At 41.6% G+C, this 19,939-nt stretch overlaps 1 protein-coding gene across 21 annotated transcripts in view; it reads right to left on the reverse strand.

The window, feature by feature from the left end:
* The window catches only part of DST (dystonin), a 748,258-nt gene that overhangs the window by 303,536 nt on the left and 424,783 nt on the right, over window positions 1-19,939 (reverse strand). For 19 of the 21 annotated variants that reach the window (XM_068281416.1, XM_068281417.1, XM_068281405.1 and 16 more), the window contains 11 exons: window positions 18,126-18,253; window positions 9,760-9,853; window positions 9,206-9,360; window positions 8,481-9,060; window positions 7,672-7,800; window positions 6,334-6,411; window positions 5,935-6,096; window positions 4,227-4,331; window positions 3,913-4,008; window positions 1,284-1,409; window positions 475-627 (listed from right to left, as the gene is read on the reverse strand). In XM_068281416.1, coding sequence (XP_068137517.1) covers window positions 475-627; window positions 1,284-1,409; window positions 3,913-4,008; window positions 4,227-4,331; window positions 5,935-6,096; window positions 6,334-6,411; window positions 7,672-7,800; window positions 8,481-9,060; window positions 9,206-9,360; window positions 9,760-9,853; window positions 18,126-18,253 — 1,806 coding nt within the window. Of the gene's footprint in view, window positions 1-474; window positions 628-1,283; window positions 1,410-3,912; window positions 4,009-4,226; window positions 4,332-5,934; window positions 6,097-6,333; window positions 6,412-7,671; window positions 7,801-8,480; window positions 9,061-9,205; window positions 9,361-9,759; window positions 9,854-10,007; window positions 10,269-18,125; window positions 18,254-19,939 lie in introns of those variants that run through there. The other 2 variants (XM_068281420.1, XM_068281421.1) reach the window with 2 other exon arrangements.

Here is a 19,939-nt window from a genome sequence, read left to right on the forward strand (position 1 = left end):
ATATATGTATTATAAATTAATGGCACTCAGGTTTACGGGATATATGGTATGTGGGAGAAAACAAATATTATAATAATATTTGGAGGACATTTCTTTTTAATGCTAGCTGGACCGTTTAAAAAATTAAATAACAAATAGTTCTAAAAACACCGGAAATAACCAAAAAAACTAAAATGTTTAGTCGGTCCATTGTTTACAGCGACTACACATTCAGCTCAGAGCTTGTCTGCTACAGACTACCGTTCCACCCTTATATATTTTCCCCCATTCATTGCAGATCATTCATAAGTTATTGGCTAAGGAAAGTATATATTGTATATGTATCTAAAGCATATTTCATGTGTATTTAGCGGATTTCATGAAGTTTTGTTTTAAGAAAGACTGGAACATGCACAATTTATAGCTTATTGCACATATATACAGCAAACGGTGTTGTGAAAGCTCTTTATTCCTTGTTATATTCACGATACTAACCTCAATTTGTCTGTAGTCACAAATAGCTCTGATAGGAATTGAAGACTTGAGTGGATTTTCTGGATTCCGAGGCTTTAGCTGAATTACCGACTTTGCTCTCCCCACAAGGCTGGCAATGGTGCTCTTGTACTGTAAAAGTTGTTCCTTTTCCTCCTAAATAATTGGAAAAGTAAAATAATTGTAATCATGCTGAGCAAAGGGCTTTCTTCCCATGTTCCATCAAGTGTTTAAAGAGAACCAGAGTAGAGGACAGAAAAGCTTTTATACATACCTGGGGCTTCCTCCAGCCCCATACGCACGGATCACTCCCACGTCGCCGTCCTCCGCTGCCGGGTCCCGTCATTACCGCGGTTGGACGCGGGCAATTGTCCGCATCACAGGGGCTCCCTCCATACACTTACGCTTGCTGCTGTGTACTGCGCAGCCGCAATGTGTAAGGGTATGGAGGGAGCCCCTGTGATGTGGACAATTGGCCGTGTCCGCCGGAAGTGACGGGACCCGGTAGCGGCGATAGAGGAAGCGGAGGATGGCGGTGTGGGAGCGATCCAGGCTTATGGGGCTGGAAAAAGCCCCAGGTATGTATAAAAGCGGTTTCTATTTTCAGGCTCCATTCCTATCTGGTTCCCTTTAAGTACTTCAGCACTAATTTGCTCATTAAATTCTAACAATGCCATTTTATATTAACAAATCCTGGTTCCAATGCTCAACAAGAAAATATTATAGTACTTCAAGCTTCATACAACAATAGGAGTTTTAAAGAAATTTGTAACCAATTTTATAAAACCAAGGAGGACATTTGAGGATATTACCATTGACTCTTGCACCAGATCTTCTAGCTTGTGCACACTGGTGGATTTATCACAGCTGTATTTGCGTAATATGCTGTCTCTCAGGGTCTTCAGATAATCCGTGGCCTCCTTAGCATCATTTAGGTACTAAGATACAACATAAACCAAAGGTTAGAAACTTAAGAGAAGATCCCTATAGGAAGGTACAAAGGCAAAAGGGGTAGTCAGTGGCTACCAGCCCTGCCTTTGTCTTGTTCTTGCTGTGCTTACATGATCTTCCTACATATGGACTGGTTTGCTACTAAAACCTAACAACATTTTGAATATTACCTAAAACCCAGGTGCACAGCCTGCAGGCTAGGAACTGCACATGATCCTCCAGTATGTAATGTGCAACACTAACTGTTTGTAGCAAGGTTAATTATAAATAAATGGCAGTAATATTCATTCATCTCATCCCCATATTTTCTGAAATTCACTGTCTGTATAGTTTTATGTAGATCTGACAACTGCATGGTACTAGATTTCTGATTAAAATTCAAAGCATGTCATTTAAATTAATTTAAAAAAGGTTTGCTAAAAGACAAGCACTATCCAACCTGATTATCACCAAATCAGCCATCACACTTAAGGCCTTCTATACCTAACAAACTGACACCATTGGTATAAGCTAATGGCATGCTTCTCTTTCTTGTTTGTAAAAATAGCCTGCATTAATTTCATGTACACCTGTCATTCTAGCAGAATAAAGGTCCCGTGCTGTCACAACCTTGCTTTCACAACAGCTGATGTAATCATCTATCATCACAACCAAAAATTGTCAAGTACAGACTGGGATGCTGCCAACAACATATGTTTCCCACCTTGTAGGTAACAGCACAGCTTTGTTAGTTGGAACATTTACAATTTAATCTTTTTTGTATCAAGAAGGTTTTAAGTGGAAACACAACAGAATCCACAACGGTTTTAAGCGTGCCTAAACGTACATATTACATGATGAGTTAAACATTGATAAATCTAATATAAAATAAAGCCTACTTGGAACTTTCCTGCGTTTACTTTTTATTTTTTCATTTCAAGGGTTAGTAGACCAATGTCCATTGACATTAAAACTGCCATTGCAGTGGCAGCTCTCCTTAAAAATAAAAGAAACGTGCAAACAACCCTGGTAGCAGGATAGTGCTTTAAAGTTCAAAAGGAAGTTTTTTTCTTTTTGCTGGGAACTGAAAGAACCAGAATTTACGTCATACTGGCATGGATGCTGTGTAGAGTTAAAATGTACCTTTTACACTGAAAATAAGAATATTAGAGACTGCGAAAGTGCTATTTACCTTACACAAATGTATTATCTCTTGAGATTAGTTACAGTTCAGGTTTTTTTTTAAAGGCTACTAAGAAATATAATAAGCTAATTATATCAAACAAGGAGATGGAATGCAGTTTTTGCTCTGGCACTAAGAGGACATTGAGTAATTTATGTGATCACTGACACTCTGCATTCCAGCAACTAGCGAAATCTCAGCACCAGATGGAATTATGCTTTCTGACTGTCAGTTGTCAAGATAATGATCATGCAGGAGTACGTTTTCCATCAATGAAAGAATGTCGATGTGGCAGGTGGGATGTCCATCAAAAATGTATGTTTTTATGAAGGCAGGACTTTAAATTATTTACATAGATTGGACTTGGTCTTGGGGTTGTGGCCACCATGATCAGGGAGTTATATTAGTAGTGCACTACGTTAACATTGCAGAACTGCATCAGAATAAGCTGTACTTAAAGAGAACCCGAGGTGGGGTTCTAACAATGATATCTGCACACAGAGGCGGGGTCTGCCTATACAGCCCAGCCTCTGTTGCTATCTCAATCCCCCCTAAGTTCCCCCTGCGCTCTGCTATCCCCCATAAATCACAGCCGCGCTGTCGACATGCAGCGGGTTGTGTTTACCTATGTAGTGTCACTCTCGCCGCTCCCCCGCCTCCTGCATAGCTCCGGTCCCCGCCCGCGTCCCTTCCCTCCCCGCTGATTGGAGGGAAGGGATGCGGGCAGGGACCGGAGCTATGCAGGAGGCGGGGGAGCGGCGAGAGTGACACTACATAGGTAAACACAACCCGCTGCATGTCGACAGCGCGGCTGTGATTTATAGGGGATAGCAGAGCGCAGGGGGAACTTAGGGGGGATTGAGATAGCAACAGAGGCTGGGCAGTATAAGCAGACCCCGCCTCTGTGTGCAGATATCATTGTTAGAACCCCACCTCAGGTTCTCTTTAACACAGATTCCTTTATTTCAATGAAGGATAAAAGAAGTGTTGCTCTTTTTTATTAGTACCTAAATGGCTTAGGTTGGGGATCGTAAAGATATCATTTAACAGAATAAAATCAATACACTCAAGCTATATTTGAAGCAAAGTCCAAAGTAGGATAGCACACATTGTCTTAGTGCAGAACTGACAGTTGATTCAGGCCATGGAGGGTCCCCCTTCTTCTGCACTTTTTCTGAAGAAGGGGACCTTCTGTGGCTCTGAAACAATTATCAGTCTGTGTTGATGTAAGCATTAAGCTGCTTCTGCACTAAGACGTGGTGTTTTAACCTACTTGACTGTTATCAAGCTATATTTAAATAAAATGAAATTTTTACAAAGTAAAATACCTCAAAATAAGCAGTGTTCTGTCGTAAGTGCTGTTCTACACAGCTGCACAGCTGCAAAATCCAGTTCCACTGTGTCTGCATCGCAGCTTTGTAGGCCTGAATATAATACACAATAAAAGTGTTTACTGTGGTAGCTTAGTAAGGCAAATGTTTTGATAAAACCCGAAATACAAAAAAACCCCAAAAAAACACTTATATGTTATGCAAATACAGACACTCTAAAAAGAAGTACATGGGACACACTGCACCTGTTTACCACAGGAACCTGCAGGCCAGTCCTCACAGTGTATTGTATATACAATTACAGTACTAACCTCTATAGTGGATCTTGCAGGATGACCCTGAAGTAGCATCTTCTCCCCAGTGTCCTGCACCGATTTCATGATTTCTTCTTTATGATCAAGTTCCCTCATTAGATCCTTATCAAACACAAACATCAAAGTTACATAAAAGTCATTTTCTTTGTCCCAAGTATCTTCGTGTGAACTTTATAAAATAGTAGACTAAAAATAATGGCTGTGTGATCTCATTCTAAGGTTCATTGTTCATTTCACATAAAAGATTGTAAACACACCCAACTACATGCAACAACAGGAGGTGCAGGTATCTCCTTTATACGGTTGTTGAACCAACCACAATCTACAGTAAACAGTAATCCATGGCAGGGACTAGACAGCGAGCTCCTTTAAGTGCCAGTTAATGACATCGCTAAGGACTCACTATAAAGCACTGAAGAAGATGTCAGCAATATATAGTAGCAAGCCAGGTGGTTTCAGTGCACGTTTTAGATAAATCAATATGGAAAATGATGATTACTGTTTGGATGCTAATGGATTTCCACATACTGCACATTGCTCATTAACTTATAAAATAAGCCAGAAGAGTATAGTAAAGAGATGACTTCAGCCTGGAATAACTTTGACGACTTTGGTCCATGGTGAGAATCTGTAACATGCGGTAGTTAAATACCAAAAGCCATTGCCTGGTTCACTGACTGCATACTAGTTGTAAAATGGACTTGATTGGCAGGTTGGATGATCAGGTTTTACATAAGTAGCCTTGCCTGGCAGTCAGAGAATGGCAATTTCATCTGAATCTTGTGAAAGTATTTGACCCTAAAACAGATTTCCCTTCTATGCAAAGAGGTACATACCTCCCAGTTCTGCTTTCATTATCTCCAATAGTTATTTGGTATACCTAACACCTACAGACCAACCTTGCCTGACTATCTCCCAAAGCGCCAGTGTTGTGTGCACTGCCATCAATCACTACAGAAGTAACAAGAAGCTCCTCCATGAGAACATTCCTGTTAATTAACTTGGCAATGCAGACATGAGATTTATTCTCCAGAGGAGCTTCATAGCAATACATTTTAATGTTAGGATGTCATTAACTTCTCACATTAGGTACCTTAATTATCCCCACCCAAAATGCATCTTAAAGAAGAACTCTACTGACCAACATGCAGCAGCATGCGTGGATGTCAGAGCAAGTATGTCTTTCCAGCAGATGTCCATTACTCCATTTACTTGCTTGAAGGGTTGGTCTCTGCTCATGCGTGCAATTCTGGTTTGCAGCTTTAGATGGACCACTTAGATGATTAACTAAAGACTACTACAGGAGTCGGTGATCAATCAACCAAATAGATTCAAATTATGTCTCAAACAGGAAGAGTACAATGAGTACATGTAAAGGCTGGCTGCCCACCTGCCAATAACAGGTATTTATGCAAAACATACCAACACTCTTCATCTCCCCTGTTCCTGAATGATGGTGGGTTAAGTTCTTTTGTAAGTGTAGGTCATCATTTGATTAATGTTAATTGTTCAGTTAAAACTGACTCCCATCATGTGATGCTCTCAGATTTAAATGCTTACAAATCTACTGAAGAACAACATTTTTAACTGAGGTATTGCTATACATGTGAAAAGAAAGATCTAGAAATCATGCTATGAAGGCCATGAAAACATGGGTCAAAGATAAGTGATAAGAAGATGGCAGACATATTTAGATAAAACTTACAGTGTGGTAGTCTTTTTTAGCAGATAAGTTTTGGTTTCTCTCACTCCAGTCAAACGCTACTTCCTCCTCCTCTTTTTCATTCAACCATATGAGCTCTCTAGTGGCTCTGGCTACAAAACTTTGCAGGGATTCCAGGTACTTTTGTCGGTTCCTTGATGAGCTCTTAAGTTGTTAAAAAAGATATAAAATTACAGTAATACATTTGTACATAACGTTTTATTACCAGTGTAGAGTGTAGTGTTACTGGTTTGTAACAGAAAGATTTATTGTGATACCCCACCCTTATGAACTGGTATATCAAAAGAAGACCTTGGCAGATACTTAAATGTTTAACTATTCATATACAAGAATGAAAATGAAGGAATTTGTAACCAATCCAACCTACAGAAAAAACCTTACCAGTAGTTTGGAATACAATCCTTCCACTTTGTGTAGGGTATCACTATATGAGCTCTTCGATGGACCACTTATCTGAAGCTGTAGAAAATAATTATTAATAGAAAATAAGTAAATGGGGTATTTCAATGATGGAACTTCTAATCAAGCAGCGCATGGATTTTTACTAAAACGTTTTAATTTTAAAAATGGAACTGTAAGGCCATTATGATCAGCTTGCCAATATTCTGTGGTAATAACTGCTTTTATGTTCTCCTTGTATCTGGGAAGGTTTCTTCCCACATCACCAAATCATACTGGTTAAATTGATTTGCTTTTCCGAACTAGGCTATTTGTCTGGTTATGCAGGTTCAATTCACAACCAATCACGTCTCAACCCTGTTTAACAATGGTTGTGGGACAGTCAGTTTGACTACAAGTAGGTTATGAGCTCCTCTGAGGGCCTTTTATGACATGGCTTTTAAGTACTGCAGAAAATGGCAGCTTATGAGCACACCAGCTAAAATGCATTATTTCAGTATTTTGTGTGGAAACGCTTTGGGAGACCTGAGGGTGCTTAATCTATAAACTGACCAACTCCCATTGTTCAGGACAAGTGTTGATCATCATGTCACATGACACATTACTGTTCATATTATTACATGTATATGTAACAGCTGGTGGTGAAACGGTTTACCAAAATACCTCTCTTCTCTGATGAAACAAAGAAAAGTACTGCCTCTAATTTCAAAGCTACATGCTTACAGGAACAGACTCAATTTTAACTGTAATATGATGGATCATAAAATAAGGTTGCATATTAAAATCTAGACCAATATTTGTAATTAATTTTTAATGAAGACTAAAAACATCTATGTACACTACCTCTAATAGTATTGTGAGCCAATTCCTCTTACATGCAGAGGAGTGACAAATGCAAGAGCATAACAAGTGAGTTCTGTTTCACAAGAACACAGATTCCCTAAAGGTTTCAGGTAACAGCAAAACTTTTAAGTGATTTATAACCAGAGGCATAGAGTTATTACATTTCACAATGTGCTTAATCAGTACAAAAAAACCTCTCAAGCAAGCACAGACATAGCTAGATATCTCACGAGAAGCCAAATGTAAAACATGCCGATTCCTTGCAGGGAAAGTTCATAAATAATTTATAAGATTACGTATTATATTTTCAGGGTCCTTTTTTAACTAAGGAATATATAGTGCAATGTACTATTGCCACAAATCAATACATGACAAAGGAAATTAGTTGTGTGCAAATCTGGCTCATAGCATTGTTGAGGATAGCATATTGGACATCAAAACATTTTGATAAGTAAATAATAATTTTGCACTAAGTACCTCGGTCATTCTTGCCTCTTTCAGACTCATTTCAAATTCTTCAATACCCCCATGGAAATTTTTATGATTTTCTAAGTGGACTTCAATGCTGGATAAATCTGAACCCCATTCTCCTCGGTCCAGTTGTATCTGTCATGAAATATCAAGTGGACTGACATTACTTCACTCATCTTAATTTCTGAAGCATTTCTAACTAATGAAAAAAGACATAAATAATAATACTAGCTATGATGTCACATTCACATAAGATCTGCCTCTGTGAGAAGGTATATCTGTAGTAGCTTCATGATACTGTCCTCCAGTTGGTGAAGATAACCCCTACCAGGGCTACAATACTTTGTTTATCGGCCACAAAAAAAGTACAACACAAAACATTTCATCAACTCTCAAAATCAGCAATGGGCATCCATCAGTGAAAGCTCCTGCATGAAGAGTTGCAGCTCTGGTAGGCATGACCTTTACCAAACTGGATGCAGATATGTAGACCACAAAGTCCTGACAGCCAGCTTCAGAGGACACTGGATTATCAGATTCACTCAAAAAGTAAGGCTAAAACACGAGCAAGCATGTTGATTTTCAATATATGCAATTGCCATACATTATCCAGGTTTTCTTCTGTAAGAAGAGTTGGTGATGATGGAGCCGATTGTGTGCAAAGGACTGACAAACAAACCTCAATGGAGGAGCTGGAAGAAGACATCCCATACAATATCTCTCCTGTTTTCATACAAGGTATGCAGATGCATTATATTCCATACAAATAAGTGATATGATCTTCAAAGAGTAGAGGTTTAATCCAAATAATTTACCTGCATTTCTTCCACCCAGGTAGCAAGGTCTTGAATATATTTAATGTTCACTTCTTCTTCAGGCAAATTTTGGTCAGCAAAAGAGGATTTTAACAGTGGTTTCTTAACCTGCATGAGCTTGAGTGACTGCATTGCATTTGAGTTCATCCCACTTGCATAGTTCTGCATTAAACCTTGGTTAAAGTTTGGTGCAAAGGTTGGTGTCATTGCAGGAGTCAATTGTGAGTTAAAGCCATGAGAAAAACCTGAAGTAAGGCTGGATGGTAGACCAGGGGTAAGATTAGGCGGAAGTCCAGGAGACATGCTGGCAGAAATGCCAGGGTTCAGGCTGGTGGACATAGCTGGCGTCAGGCTGGCAGACATACCCGGAGTTAGGCTGGTGGGTGACATTGGTACCATATTATGAGATATACTAGAGTTCATTGCAGGGTTAAAGCTTTGTGAAAATCCTGAGTTTAAGCTTTGTGATATTCCTGAAATCATAAGTTGTGTTTGATCAGATGAAATCATCCTTCCTTGGCTGTATATAGAAGAGTATTCACTTCGTAACCCCAGCAGTTCATCTCGTAAAGAAGCGACCCTACACAAAATGATATTACATGTCATCAGTCGGTTTAGTTAACATACAAACATAGAACAGTTATTATACACAACTTCAAGTTCCATAGTCATTTATGTCATAACGTGTTTTACTTGCACAAGGCTGTTATAATAGAAACTGTTACCTTTGTACCAGCTGATCCGCTTGGTAATACTTCCCGTCCACTAGCGCCTGAACATCAACAAGCTGCTGTCGCAGGAGGTTTTCACATTCGATTAGATAACCAGCAATTTCAGCTTCATTTTGAAACTGTATTCCTGATTCCACCCGTTTAATATCCTGCATGGAAACACACTGCAGTCATACACTGAAACTTATAGGTCTGCTCCAATCTCTATGTCCTTGACACATCAAGCATGCATTACAATGGGACACACTTGAAAATAGGTGATTAGTAACTAAATTCGATTTTCTTAAAATTATGTAAAACATTGTTTTAATGTATTCAGTAAAATAAAGAAATAAGCATAATATTTAAGGGTTTAGCAGGACTACGTCACATCACTGTTTTCTAAATTATATCATGCTAGTATAAGAGTTTATTTACTGTTAAGTACTACTAAGTTATAAATTCTAAAAAATTTGGACACAGCAATCAATCAGTCAAAATGGGTTAAAAAGAAACAAAACAAAAAACAAAAAAAAAAAACATAATAGAAAACAAAGCAAAAAACTCACAGCTTGGAGAGCACTGCGAGCTAGGATCAGCTTGTCTTCACAGCCGAGGCTATCTCTCTGCACTCGGGTTGCTATCTGTTGCAGCATGTCTAGCCTAAATGAAACAGCAAAGACAAGCAACATAAGAAGAAAGAACACTAAGGATCCATAACAAATAACAAATGTGGAAAGAGTAAAATAAAGTTTTGTCTCACGTATGCTCAAAGTCCACTAATGATGTAAACAACTAATCATTTGCTATTACTTACCTTTGGTTGTTAGATTGCTCACTACCAAAGCTGATGTAGGAATTGATCATAGTAGGACCACAGTGAATTGACAGTAAGTTCTCATTGGAGCCAGTGCTGGTGCGACTGCTCCCTGTGAGTACAGAGTCACTACTGTAGTAGCCATAACAGGTGCTGTTCATTTTTATACTACTGACCCTTCGTCACCTATTCAAACTGACAGTATGATAAAAGATAAAAATACAAAAAAAAAAAGCCTGCAGAATGTACAGCTTCCAGGAACGAAAAAATATCCCTACTGGCTAAGAGTACCACTAGCGTCCTTTCTTAAATAGGCTCCAACATGTAGATTCATAACCCAGCACATAATATTCACATTACTCTTCAAAGGATTTTGCCTGCAGCCAAATATACCAGTGCGAGTTTGCCTTTCCTCCCCAGCTTTAATACTGAGCAAGTTGGGGCTCATCAGCTTCATTTGGGCGTCTGTGGGAAATGGATATGCCAAATATTTCAATTATTCCCAATTAGCCAGCTCCAATCCTCAGTGTGGATAAAGCACTGGTGTTTACATCCCCAAGTGCTGTGAGCAGGAAACAATTAACATGGACATGCAGCACCCAGCCAGTTTGGCAAAGTAATTGCTGCAGCATGATGTATATCGCTAAGGATTACTATGATACAGTGACAACACATCATTATTCCACTCATTGAACATACAACCATTGCTTGATAAAACTATATGAAGGAATGTCCTGATTTTACTTAAACTGCACCAATGAAAACGTTTCACAACAAAGCTATACATAGCACATTCACTGTAATCTACAGTATACAACAACAAGTGATGTATAATTCCACTATTTAAAGTAGGATTATACTTTCATGGTAAAACATCTATCATAGTTATCAGAATCCAAGCCATTTACAAACATTTAAAGTAGGGATGAACTGCCCCAGTCCTGCAGTGTCTGCTCTAGTTGCCCACCCTCCCATTCTCAACTCCTGCCACCACCCTACCTCCGCTGCTTCTTCTCTCACGCTTCACACACAATGCGGCACATATGATAACAGTCCGCTTTGCCAGGTCCTGCCATCATTGTCAATCCAAGGGCAGGGGAGCAAGTGTGTAGAGGGAGGGGACAGAACTACATAGTTCCACTTTAATATAGATAAAAGCTATTTTTCAATTTGCTGTGAGCAATACATTTTTTACATTGTCCAGAAGTTACCATTTTGCAGTAGCAGCAGTACACTATTTAAGGTTCTTTTTTGGGTGTACAGACCCCACAATTCCCATATTCCAAGAGGGATAAGCAGGCTGCAATTAAAACCCTGGTTCATCCTCTGGTATTTTTCATTGTGGCTAAAGATGAATAGTGGGTGAAGGGGCTGATTCACAAAGCTTTCCTGTTTACCAATCTCAACTTACTTATTCATTCACATGTTTCTCTCTTTAACTGACTTACCTCATGATAGATCTCATGATTTATCTCTACTTATTTGTTTATCTCATGAATTATTTGTTTATCTCACGCATTAGCTCTACTTACAGTTAAGGTATAAAATAAGTAAGATTTGTGAATCAACCCCAATTTACAGGAGGCAACCAGATACAAGAGGTGCCTGTGTGAGACTATAGTAAAACTAGCATAATACCTGATGAAATGGACCAAACTGCGAAACACTTTGTAACTTACCACTTACTTACTTTACATATTATCAGGGTGCCTCCTGTATAGTATCACTTAGAATTGCTCACAAAAGGTTTCTACATATACTAATACATTTAGAAGGCTCCTGCTTCCCGTTTTCCTCCTGCCTTCTCTCCTCTTGGAAGAATACTAACACTCATACAACATATATATATATATATATGGTGAAGCTGTCCAGAGATATTTCTTTTGGAAAAGGCAGCCACATAGACCAGAGATCTGCATACCAAGTATACAACTGCCAGCAGAATCAGAGTTTCTCAGTCAGCACAGGCATATCACCTGATCATGCCCGCCTCCTACATGTCCTCTCTCATGGTCATGGAGCACATCAAGGAGGTAGGCAGGGTCAGCTCTGTTTTTATATGAAAAGACCGTGTGTTGCTCCCTTCCTGCCTCTTCCTAACTACCTCATGTGCTCAAGGAGTAGCTAGAAGAGGAGTTTGGACAAAACACAGACTGCTGTAAAGTCTAACTAAGCTGCACCTAACATTCAGGTAGTCAGTATTGTCAACTAGGCAATAAAACATAAATTATGTGCAACACACAAAACCTTGTTGCATTTAATGTGGAGCCCTCTGTTTTACAAAGACTGTGAGATCAAATGCAGTGTTCTCCCCCTACTCTTTTAGCCAAGCGCTCCACCGGGCTAATTTTGGTGAGCACCCGGCTGTCATCGGCTCACCTCCTCATCCTCCTCCTATGCTGTAATCAGAGTTGCGCCAGCCCTGCATTCCCCAATCGTGCCTCACCCAGTTACTTTTTCATGCCACACAAGGAGAACACTGAAATGTGATTGCAACAAGTGTAGTATGAATAGGGCTTTAAAGGACCACTATCGTGAAAAATTGAAAAATTTGAAATACAAAAAAGAAGTACATTTCTTCCTGAGTAAAATGAGCCATAAATTACTTTTCTCTTATGTTGCTGTCACTTACAGTAGTTAGTAGAAATCCAACAGAACTGACAGGTTTTCGACTAGTCCATCTTTTCATGGGCGGATTCTCAGCAAGGCTCTTATTCTTTATAAAGACATTCCCTGAAAAGGATTTATACAATGATGCTGGCCAGCTTTCCTGCTCACTCTACACTTTTTTTTAATCAGTTGGACAAAGCAATAGAGATGGCCCGAACCTTCGATTTTCGGTTCGCGAACCCACCGCGAAAGTTCGTTTCGCGCAAACTTTCGCGTACCGCAATAGACTTCAATAGGGAGGCGAACTTTGAAAACTAGAAAAATGTATACTGGCCACAAAAGTGATGGAAAAGATGTTTCAAGGGGTCTAACACCTGGAGGGGGGCATGGCGGAGTGGGATAGACGCCAAAAGTCCTAGGTAAAAATCTGGATTGGACGCAAAGCAGCGTTTTAAGGGCAGAAATCACAATGAATGCTAAATTGAAGGCCTAAAGTGCTTTAAAACATCTTGCATGTGTATATGTTACGGCCAGAACCCGAAGTTTGGCCAGAACTAGAAGTGGCCGGCCACTTCGGGTTCTGGCCGGCCAATGTGCGAACTGGCCGCTGCGCTGCGGCCAATGTGAGAAATGCAACAATTCCTGTAAGGTTAATGTTATGTTGTGGCCGCAGCGCAGCGGGCAAATGTATCACATCTTACTTTATTCAATGAAATTAAGCCGCCCGGCTTTTTCTCTGCCCCTCTCTCCTCCCCCCCCCCGCCTCTCTCTCCTCCTCCCCCCGCCTCTCTCGCTCTCCTATGGGCAGCCGGGCGGGGACAGGCGTGTCCCCTCCAGAGTCATTCGTCGTGGCAGGGGAATCCTGCCGTTCTTGCAGAGCGGGTGCTGGCAAAAGCAATGTCTGCAGCCTCCCCGCTCTGCTCTCCTGCCGCGAGGAACGACTCTCGGGGACACGCGTGTCCCCTCCGGCTGGCCATAAGAGAAGGAGAGAGAGGCGGGGGGAGGAGAGAGGCAGAGAAAAAGCCGGGCGGCTTAATTTCATTGAATAAAGTAAGATGTGATACATTTGCCCGCTGCGCTGCGGCCACAACATAACATTAACCTTACAGGAATTGTTGCATTTCTCACATTGGCCGCAGCGCAGCGGCCAGTTCGCACATTGGCCGGCCAGAACCCGAAGTGGCCGGCCACTTCTAGTTCTGGCCAAACTTCGGGTTCTGGCCGTAACATATACATCAGTCAGGTAGTGTAATTAGAGTACTACTTCACACTGACACACCAAACACTGTGTAATGCACCGCAAACAGCTTTTTGCGTAGTGACGGCCGTGCTGGACAGGTTGTACACCATGGCGAGATTGCTCTTCCTCACTCAGTGATGTCAGGTAATGTCTGACTGCCTTATCAACTTTCGATGGTTCTTTCTCTACCACTGTTAAAGCTTACATCTATATCTTTAAATACTTGTTCTGCTTGCTGTTCAGTACCTGCATCGAGAATCTGCTATGGAGGGCAAGTCTGCCGTTGCGAGTGACCGCGGGTAATGGCCGGGGAATCCTGGTTCAATTCCAGTCCGGAGTAGGAGCCTAAAAAACGGCTACCACCACCACACATCCAAGGAAAGCAGCAGGCATGGCTTGCACATCTCGGAGTAGTGACCAAAAGGAGGACTTTCGAAGCCCTGCTGTATATGACACTGATCGACTCTATTACCTTTATTGAGAATCTGCTATGGAGGGCAAGTCTGCCATTGCGAGTGACCGCGGGCAATGGCCGGGGAATCCTGGTTCAATTCCGGTGCGGAGTGGGAACCTAAGAAACGGCTACCACCACCACACATTCAAGGAAGGCAGCAGACATGCTGTGGGCAAAGGAGCAGGAACGGAGCAGGAACGGTTACCACCACACATCCAAGGAAGGCAGCAGGCATGGCATGCACGTCCCGAGGTAGTGACCAAAAATAACAATACAGGGGGACTTTCGAGGCCCTGCTGTATATGAGATGAATCAACTTTAAATCCTTTAACGAGAATATGTTATGGAGGGCAAGTCTGCCATCCATTCAAGTGAAAGGCATGCACTGACTGCCAGGTATAATACAATGTGCAGTCAAAGATGCAGTGAAAGGTATGCAGTGACTGCAAACAGCTGTTTGTGTAGTGACGGCCGTGCTGGACTGGTGCGCCCCATGACAAGAGTGCAGGTGATGGCGGATTTCCAGCCCATATGGTCACCGGGCTGAGGTAGCTGAACGACAGAACAGTGACTGTCCAGCTGATCAAATCTGTCCACAATGAAGCAACGACCTTATCTTTGGTGTGCCACCCCCCCCCCCCCCCCAGACACTCATATAGACTGCGTGCGCTCACGTAGGTAGGTGGGTGCACTGTGAAAAACAGGTAGGTGTGTATATGCAGTGATGGGTATTACAATGTGCACCTGTCACACAGACAGGTAGCGGACAGGCACAGTGACACTGCGTGCGCTCACGTAGTTGGGTGGGTGCACTGTGAACAACAGGTAGGTAGGTATATGCAGTAATGGGTATTACAATGTGAACCTGTCAAACACACAGGTAGTCACTGACTGTGCTGGGCCTGGCAGTGGCACACACACAGTATGAATTATCAAGGCTGTCTATGCAACACAGGTGTCAGTGGGACACACAGAAAAAAAAATAGATCACAAGAACAAGATTAGCTCTCAAAAGAGCGGTTGAGGGGTGCTATTTTAGCCATAAGAATCAGCAAGGAGCAAGCTAACAAGCCTACAAGAGCCTAACTAATCTTTTCTTATGAGAGTCAGCAGCAGCAGCTGTCCCTTCTCTATTTACTGCAGGCACACGAGTGAGCATAATGGCCAGCGATGCCTGCCTTTTATAAGAGGCGAGTGGCTCCAGGAGGAAGTGTAGCCTGATTGGCTACAATGTGCCTGCTGACTGTGATGTAGAGGGTCAAAATTTACCCTAATGGTGCATTATAGGGGCGATCCGGCGATCCGGTGTTCACTGGCGAACGCGAACCACCGGAAGTTCGCTGGGAACCGTTCGTCGGCGAACTGTTCGGGCCATCTCTACAGAGCTACTGCCATTCACTAAGTGCTTTTGAAGATAAACAAATCCCTGACAATACCCTAGGAGGTGATGGGCTAGTCAAAAAACCTGTCGGCTCTGTCAGATTTCTACTACTTACTGTAAGTGACAGCAACATAGGAGAAAAGTAATTTATGGCTCATTTTACTCTGAAAAAAAACACGTACTTCTTGTTTGTATGTGTTTAATGTATTTTTTGATTTTTGCGATAGTGGTCCTTTAATAAATCTGCATTATGAAAGGCATATAATGGCACTGTCTATATTTTTTATTCAGGTAATATTTTGATGCTGATAGTTGGTTAGCAGGAATACTGTATAACTGATCCAACTAGCACTAAAGAAGAGGCAATCATGGCCCAGACATCAAGATCCATTTTTGTCCTTGATGCTGTTCACAATGCAATAAGATAAAAAAAATGTTTTTAACCAGTTGAGTGAGTGAACACACCAGTACACATGATATCTCACATATTACACTCACTACAGACTTTCTGTAAGTACATAAAACATGGTAACAAGATGATCTTGAAATATTTTTATCCAAAACAACCAGTTAGCAGCTTTCATCAGTTTAAAGGATCCGTGTAAATCAAATATGAATGCTAACTGGCTGATATAGACAAAGGTATAAATGCAATAGTTTCGAAGTTAAGGGTGGAAGTCATTTTTTGGGTTTCTATTTTCTTTTGGATAGCGGGGAAAGGGTTTAGAGCCTTTGTTTTCACTGTTCTGGCAACATTTACCTCCCTTCCTGTGAAAAACCCAGGGACAGGAAGTAAAGGAAATGTTTGCTAGCGGGGGTACATAGAGCAGTAATAACATTAAAAACTTTATAATATATAGATGGAGAAAAAAGTACTTCTGGCAAGATGGTTAAAGAGAACCCGAGGTGGCAATTCATTACGTTAGTGGGGCACAGAGCCTGGTTGGGCACACCAACACCAGCCTCTGTTGCCCCATCGTGTGCCTCAAAGCCCCCCTGATCGCCGCTGTAGCCCCCGCAGTGCTGGCGACACGCAGCGTGTCGCCAGCACAATGTTTACCCTAGCGCTGTCTGTCAGCGCCGCTCCCCCACCTCCTCCGCATCGCCGCTACCCGCCCGCGTCCCTTCCCTCCCGCTGATAGGAGGGAAGGGACGTGGGCGGGTAGCGGCGATGCGGAGGAGCGGCGCTGACAGACAGTGCTAGGGTAAACATTGTGCTGGTGACGCGCTGCGTGTCGCCAGCACTGCGGGGGCTACAGCGGCGAGCAGGGGGGTCTTTGAGGCACACGATGGGGCAACAGAGGCTGGTGTTAGTGTGCCCAACCAGCCTCTGTGCCCCACTAACGTAATGAAATGCCACCTCGGGTTCTCTTTAATGTGAAAAGTTTAATTTCTACAACATGCACATATAACCAGAATGCTGTTGTTTATGTGGGATAACTTATTTTGACCCCTAGTCACAGTTCAATATAATTTTACATACCAACCAACAGGAGGATTCTCCTTAGTGGCGTAACAGTAGCTCTTGCCACTGCAGGGCCCTCTACTCCTCCCTGGTCTGCAGAGGAAGCATAGGGAGTGCTGTAATACTTACCTGTTAATGTTGCATCAGGTTTCCACTTCCTCCGGGCAGCTGCACGCTCTATGTTGCCCTCCTTCAACTCCCAATCACAACATGTGATCAGGAGGTGAAGGAGGGAAGCAGAGCATGTGGCTGCTGTGAGGAAGAGGACTCCCGATACAGTGTGGCCAGGTAAATATGTCTACACAGGTCTGCTGTGCTCATTCTGCCACAAGCAGGGGGCTTGGGGGACACACAAATCTGCAGGGGGCCCAATGATCATTGTGCGTGCGTGCGTGCGTGCATGTGTGGTTAATTACATTCCTATTTTTCCTGAAGACATTGCTGGAAATGTCATTAAAGGGAATGTCCAAGCAAAATAAAAAAATGTGTTTCACTTACCTGGGGCTTCTACCAGCCCCATGCAGCCATCCTGTGCCCTCGTAGTCACTCACTGCTGCTCCAGTCCCCCGCTGGCAGCTTGCTGACCTCGGAGGTCGGCGGGACGCATTGCGTACATTTTTACGCATTCCCGCTAGTGCAGGAACAATAACACATACATTTTTACGCATTACTGGTTTAATGCGTAAAAATTTACGCATTAAACCAGTAATGCGTAAAAATGTATGTGTTAATGTTCCTGCACTAGCGGGAATGCGTAAAAATGTACGCAATGCGTCCCGCCGACCTCCGAGGTCAGCAAGCTGCCAGCGGGGGACTGGAGCAGCAGTGAGAGACTACGAGGGCACAGGATGGCTGCATGGGGCTGGTAGAAGCCCCAGGTAAGTGAAACACATTTTTTTATTTTGCTTGAACCTTCCCTTTAAATAAAATGAATGAAAACCACATGAAGAAAACAACATTTAATTTACCTTTCTATTTCAGGCCTTATTGCTTTCTCTCTTTCAAACATAGCGATGATGAGCTTTCCCCATTCTTTTTCTACATCATTTGGATGGTATCCCTGACACAGCTTGATGCGGCCAAACTCAATCCATGGCTTCATAAAGAAAAATATAAAAAATAGCTAGTTAGCTCACAATAAGTATATGGTTGAGTACTGGATAGATGTGGCACATTTTAGTACATAATTATGTTCTAAAGGGTAAACTGCAGAGATGCTTAAGGACATCAATTCCTACTTTCTTGGTGTTTTGTCCACAACATTCTCATTGCTTCATGTATGAAAACTGAACAGTTGTTTTTTTCTGAATTTAAAAGCAACTGGCAACTGCAATACCAATGCACTGGATAAAAAATGTTGATTGCAATCAAATCCCTACAATACTGTTTATTCTACTATTTATAGTTTTGTATAAAGCCAGTGGCATTAAATTAAAACAATTCTTTCAATGTTTTTACAACTTGCAGGTAAAACATACACAGAATCAAAGCAAACTGACACCCCATAACTTGTATATAGAAATAAAGAGAGGGTCAGTACATTCTAGCATCCATTCCCATGGAGCACAGTATGTAGGATATATGCAAATAGGCATGCCTAGATTTTCACTGCTCAGATGTCCTAGACTACTTGGTGGGCTCCTAGAAGAAGATGCTGGATTATTTGAACTGGATATACTTGCTAGGTATGCAAAACTGCATGTTAGGCAGTCTTAGGCATCATAGTATTATTAATTTATAAAATGCCAACATAGTAAGTGGTAAATCTGTGTTGATAAGCTGAGAAGATCCGTGACTTGAAGTAATGGGGGAGCTGTTATTTTCAAAACATTTTATTGTGGTGATGATACATACAAGGTGTGAAAATCAGACGCCATTGGTGATGCATCAGTAATACATTTTGGTATATCTCTCGGAACCACATTATTTTTAACTATAAGTCTTAGCACTATACTTGTTTGACCTAACCATGTGGTTTACAGACAACAATGGACATTGAAACTGACTACAGCTAAGTGTTTCTTTTGTCCAAGTTATATAAAGTTATTGTATGTTAGTACTGTATATACAGTATATTTGTAGGACAGTGAAATGTGCTTTTCTGTATGTAAGTTGTGTTAGTTATCCTTTTGAAAAATATTTTGTTACTGATCTCTGCATAGCTAATTAAACCCATTACTGTAACTTTAAGGGCTTGTTCACAAAGCAGACGCTTTCGTCTTTTTTTCGCCCGCGTGCGGTTTTTAAAAATGCCCCCCCTCCGACCGTGTGGACAATAAATGTCTATGAGAAAGCTCATATCAGCGCGGGTTGTGTGCTTTGCAGCTAGCAAAGCTGTGCCTGTACCAATTTTGAGGCGATTCCGCCTGAATAGAAAGTATAGGAGAATTGCAAAAACCCTCACAAAATCGCACTGTGTAGCAATAGAGTTCACATTTTTAAGAATAAATACACTATTTATTCTTTTCCAGGTCAAAGAGTTAACTTCCTGACTTGCGTCAGGGAGTGAATTACAAAACCGCTCGGAAAAAACGCTTAGAAAACTGCTAAGCACAAAAACGGCCCACCAAGCTCCGGAAATCGGAAAAAAAAGTAGCCTCAAAAAAAGCCAAATGCAAACGGAACGCAATGTAAAAAAGGCCTAAAAACTGCTTGTTTCTTCAAACTTCACGGCTAGTGATCAATAAAGTTAAATATTGCAAATCCCTTGAGCACGGGTGGCAATACAAGCAACACCCACCAACCCCGTCTTACTATGCCACAGTTGCCATTCAGGTCTCAT

The sequence above is a fragment of the Hyperolius riggenbachi genome, chromosome 4 (assembly GCF_040937935.1).
Source record: "Hyperolius riggenbachi isolate aHypRig1 chromosome 4, aHypRig1.pri, whole genome shotgun sequence".
NCBI lineage: Eukaryota > Metazoa > Chordata > Amphibia > Anura > Hyperoliidae > Hyperolius > Hyperolius riggenbachi.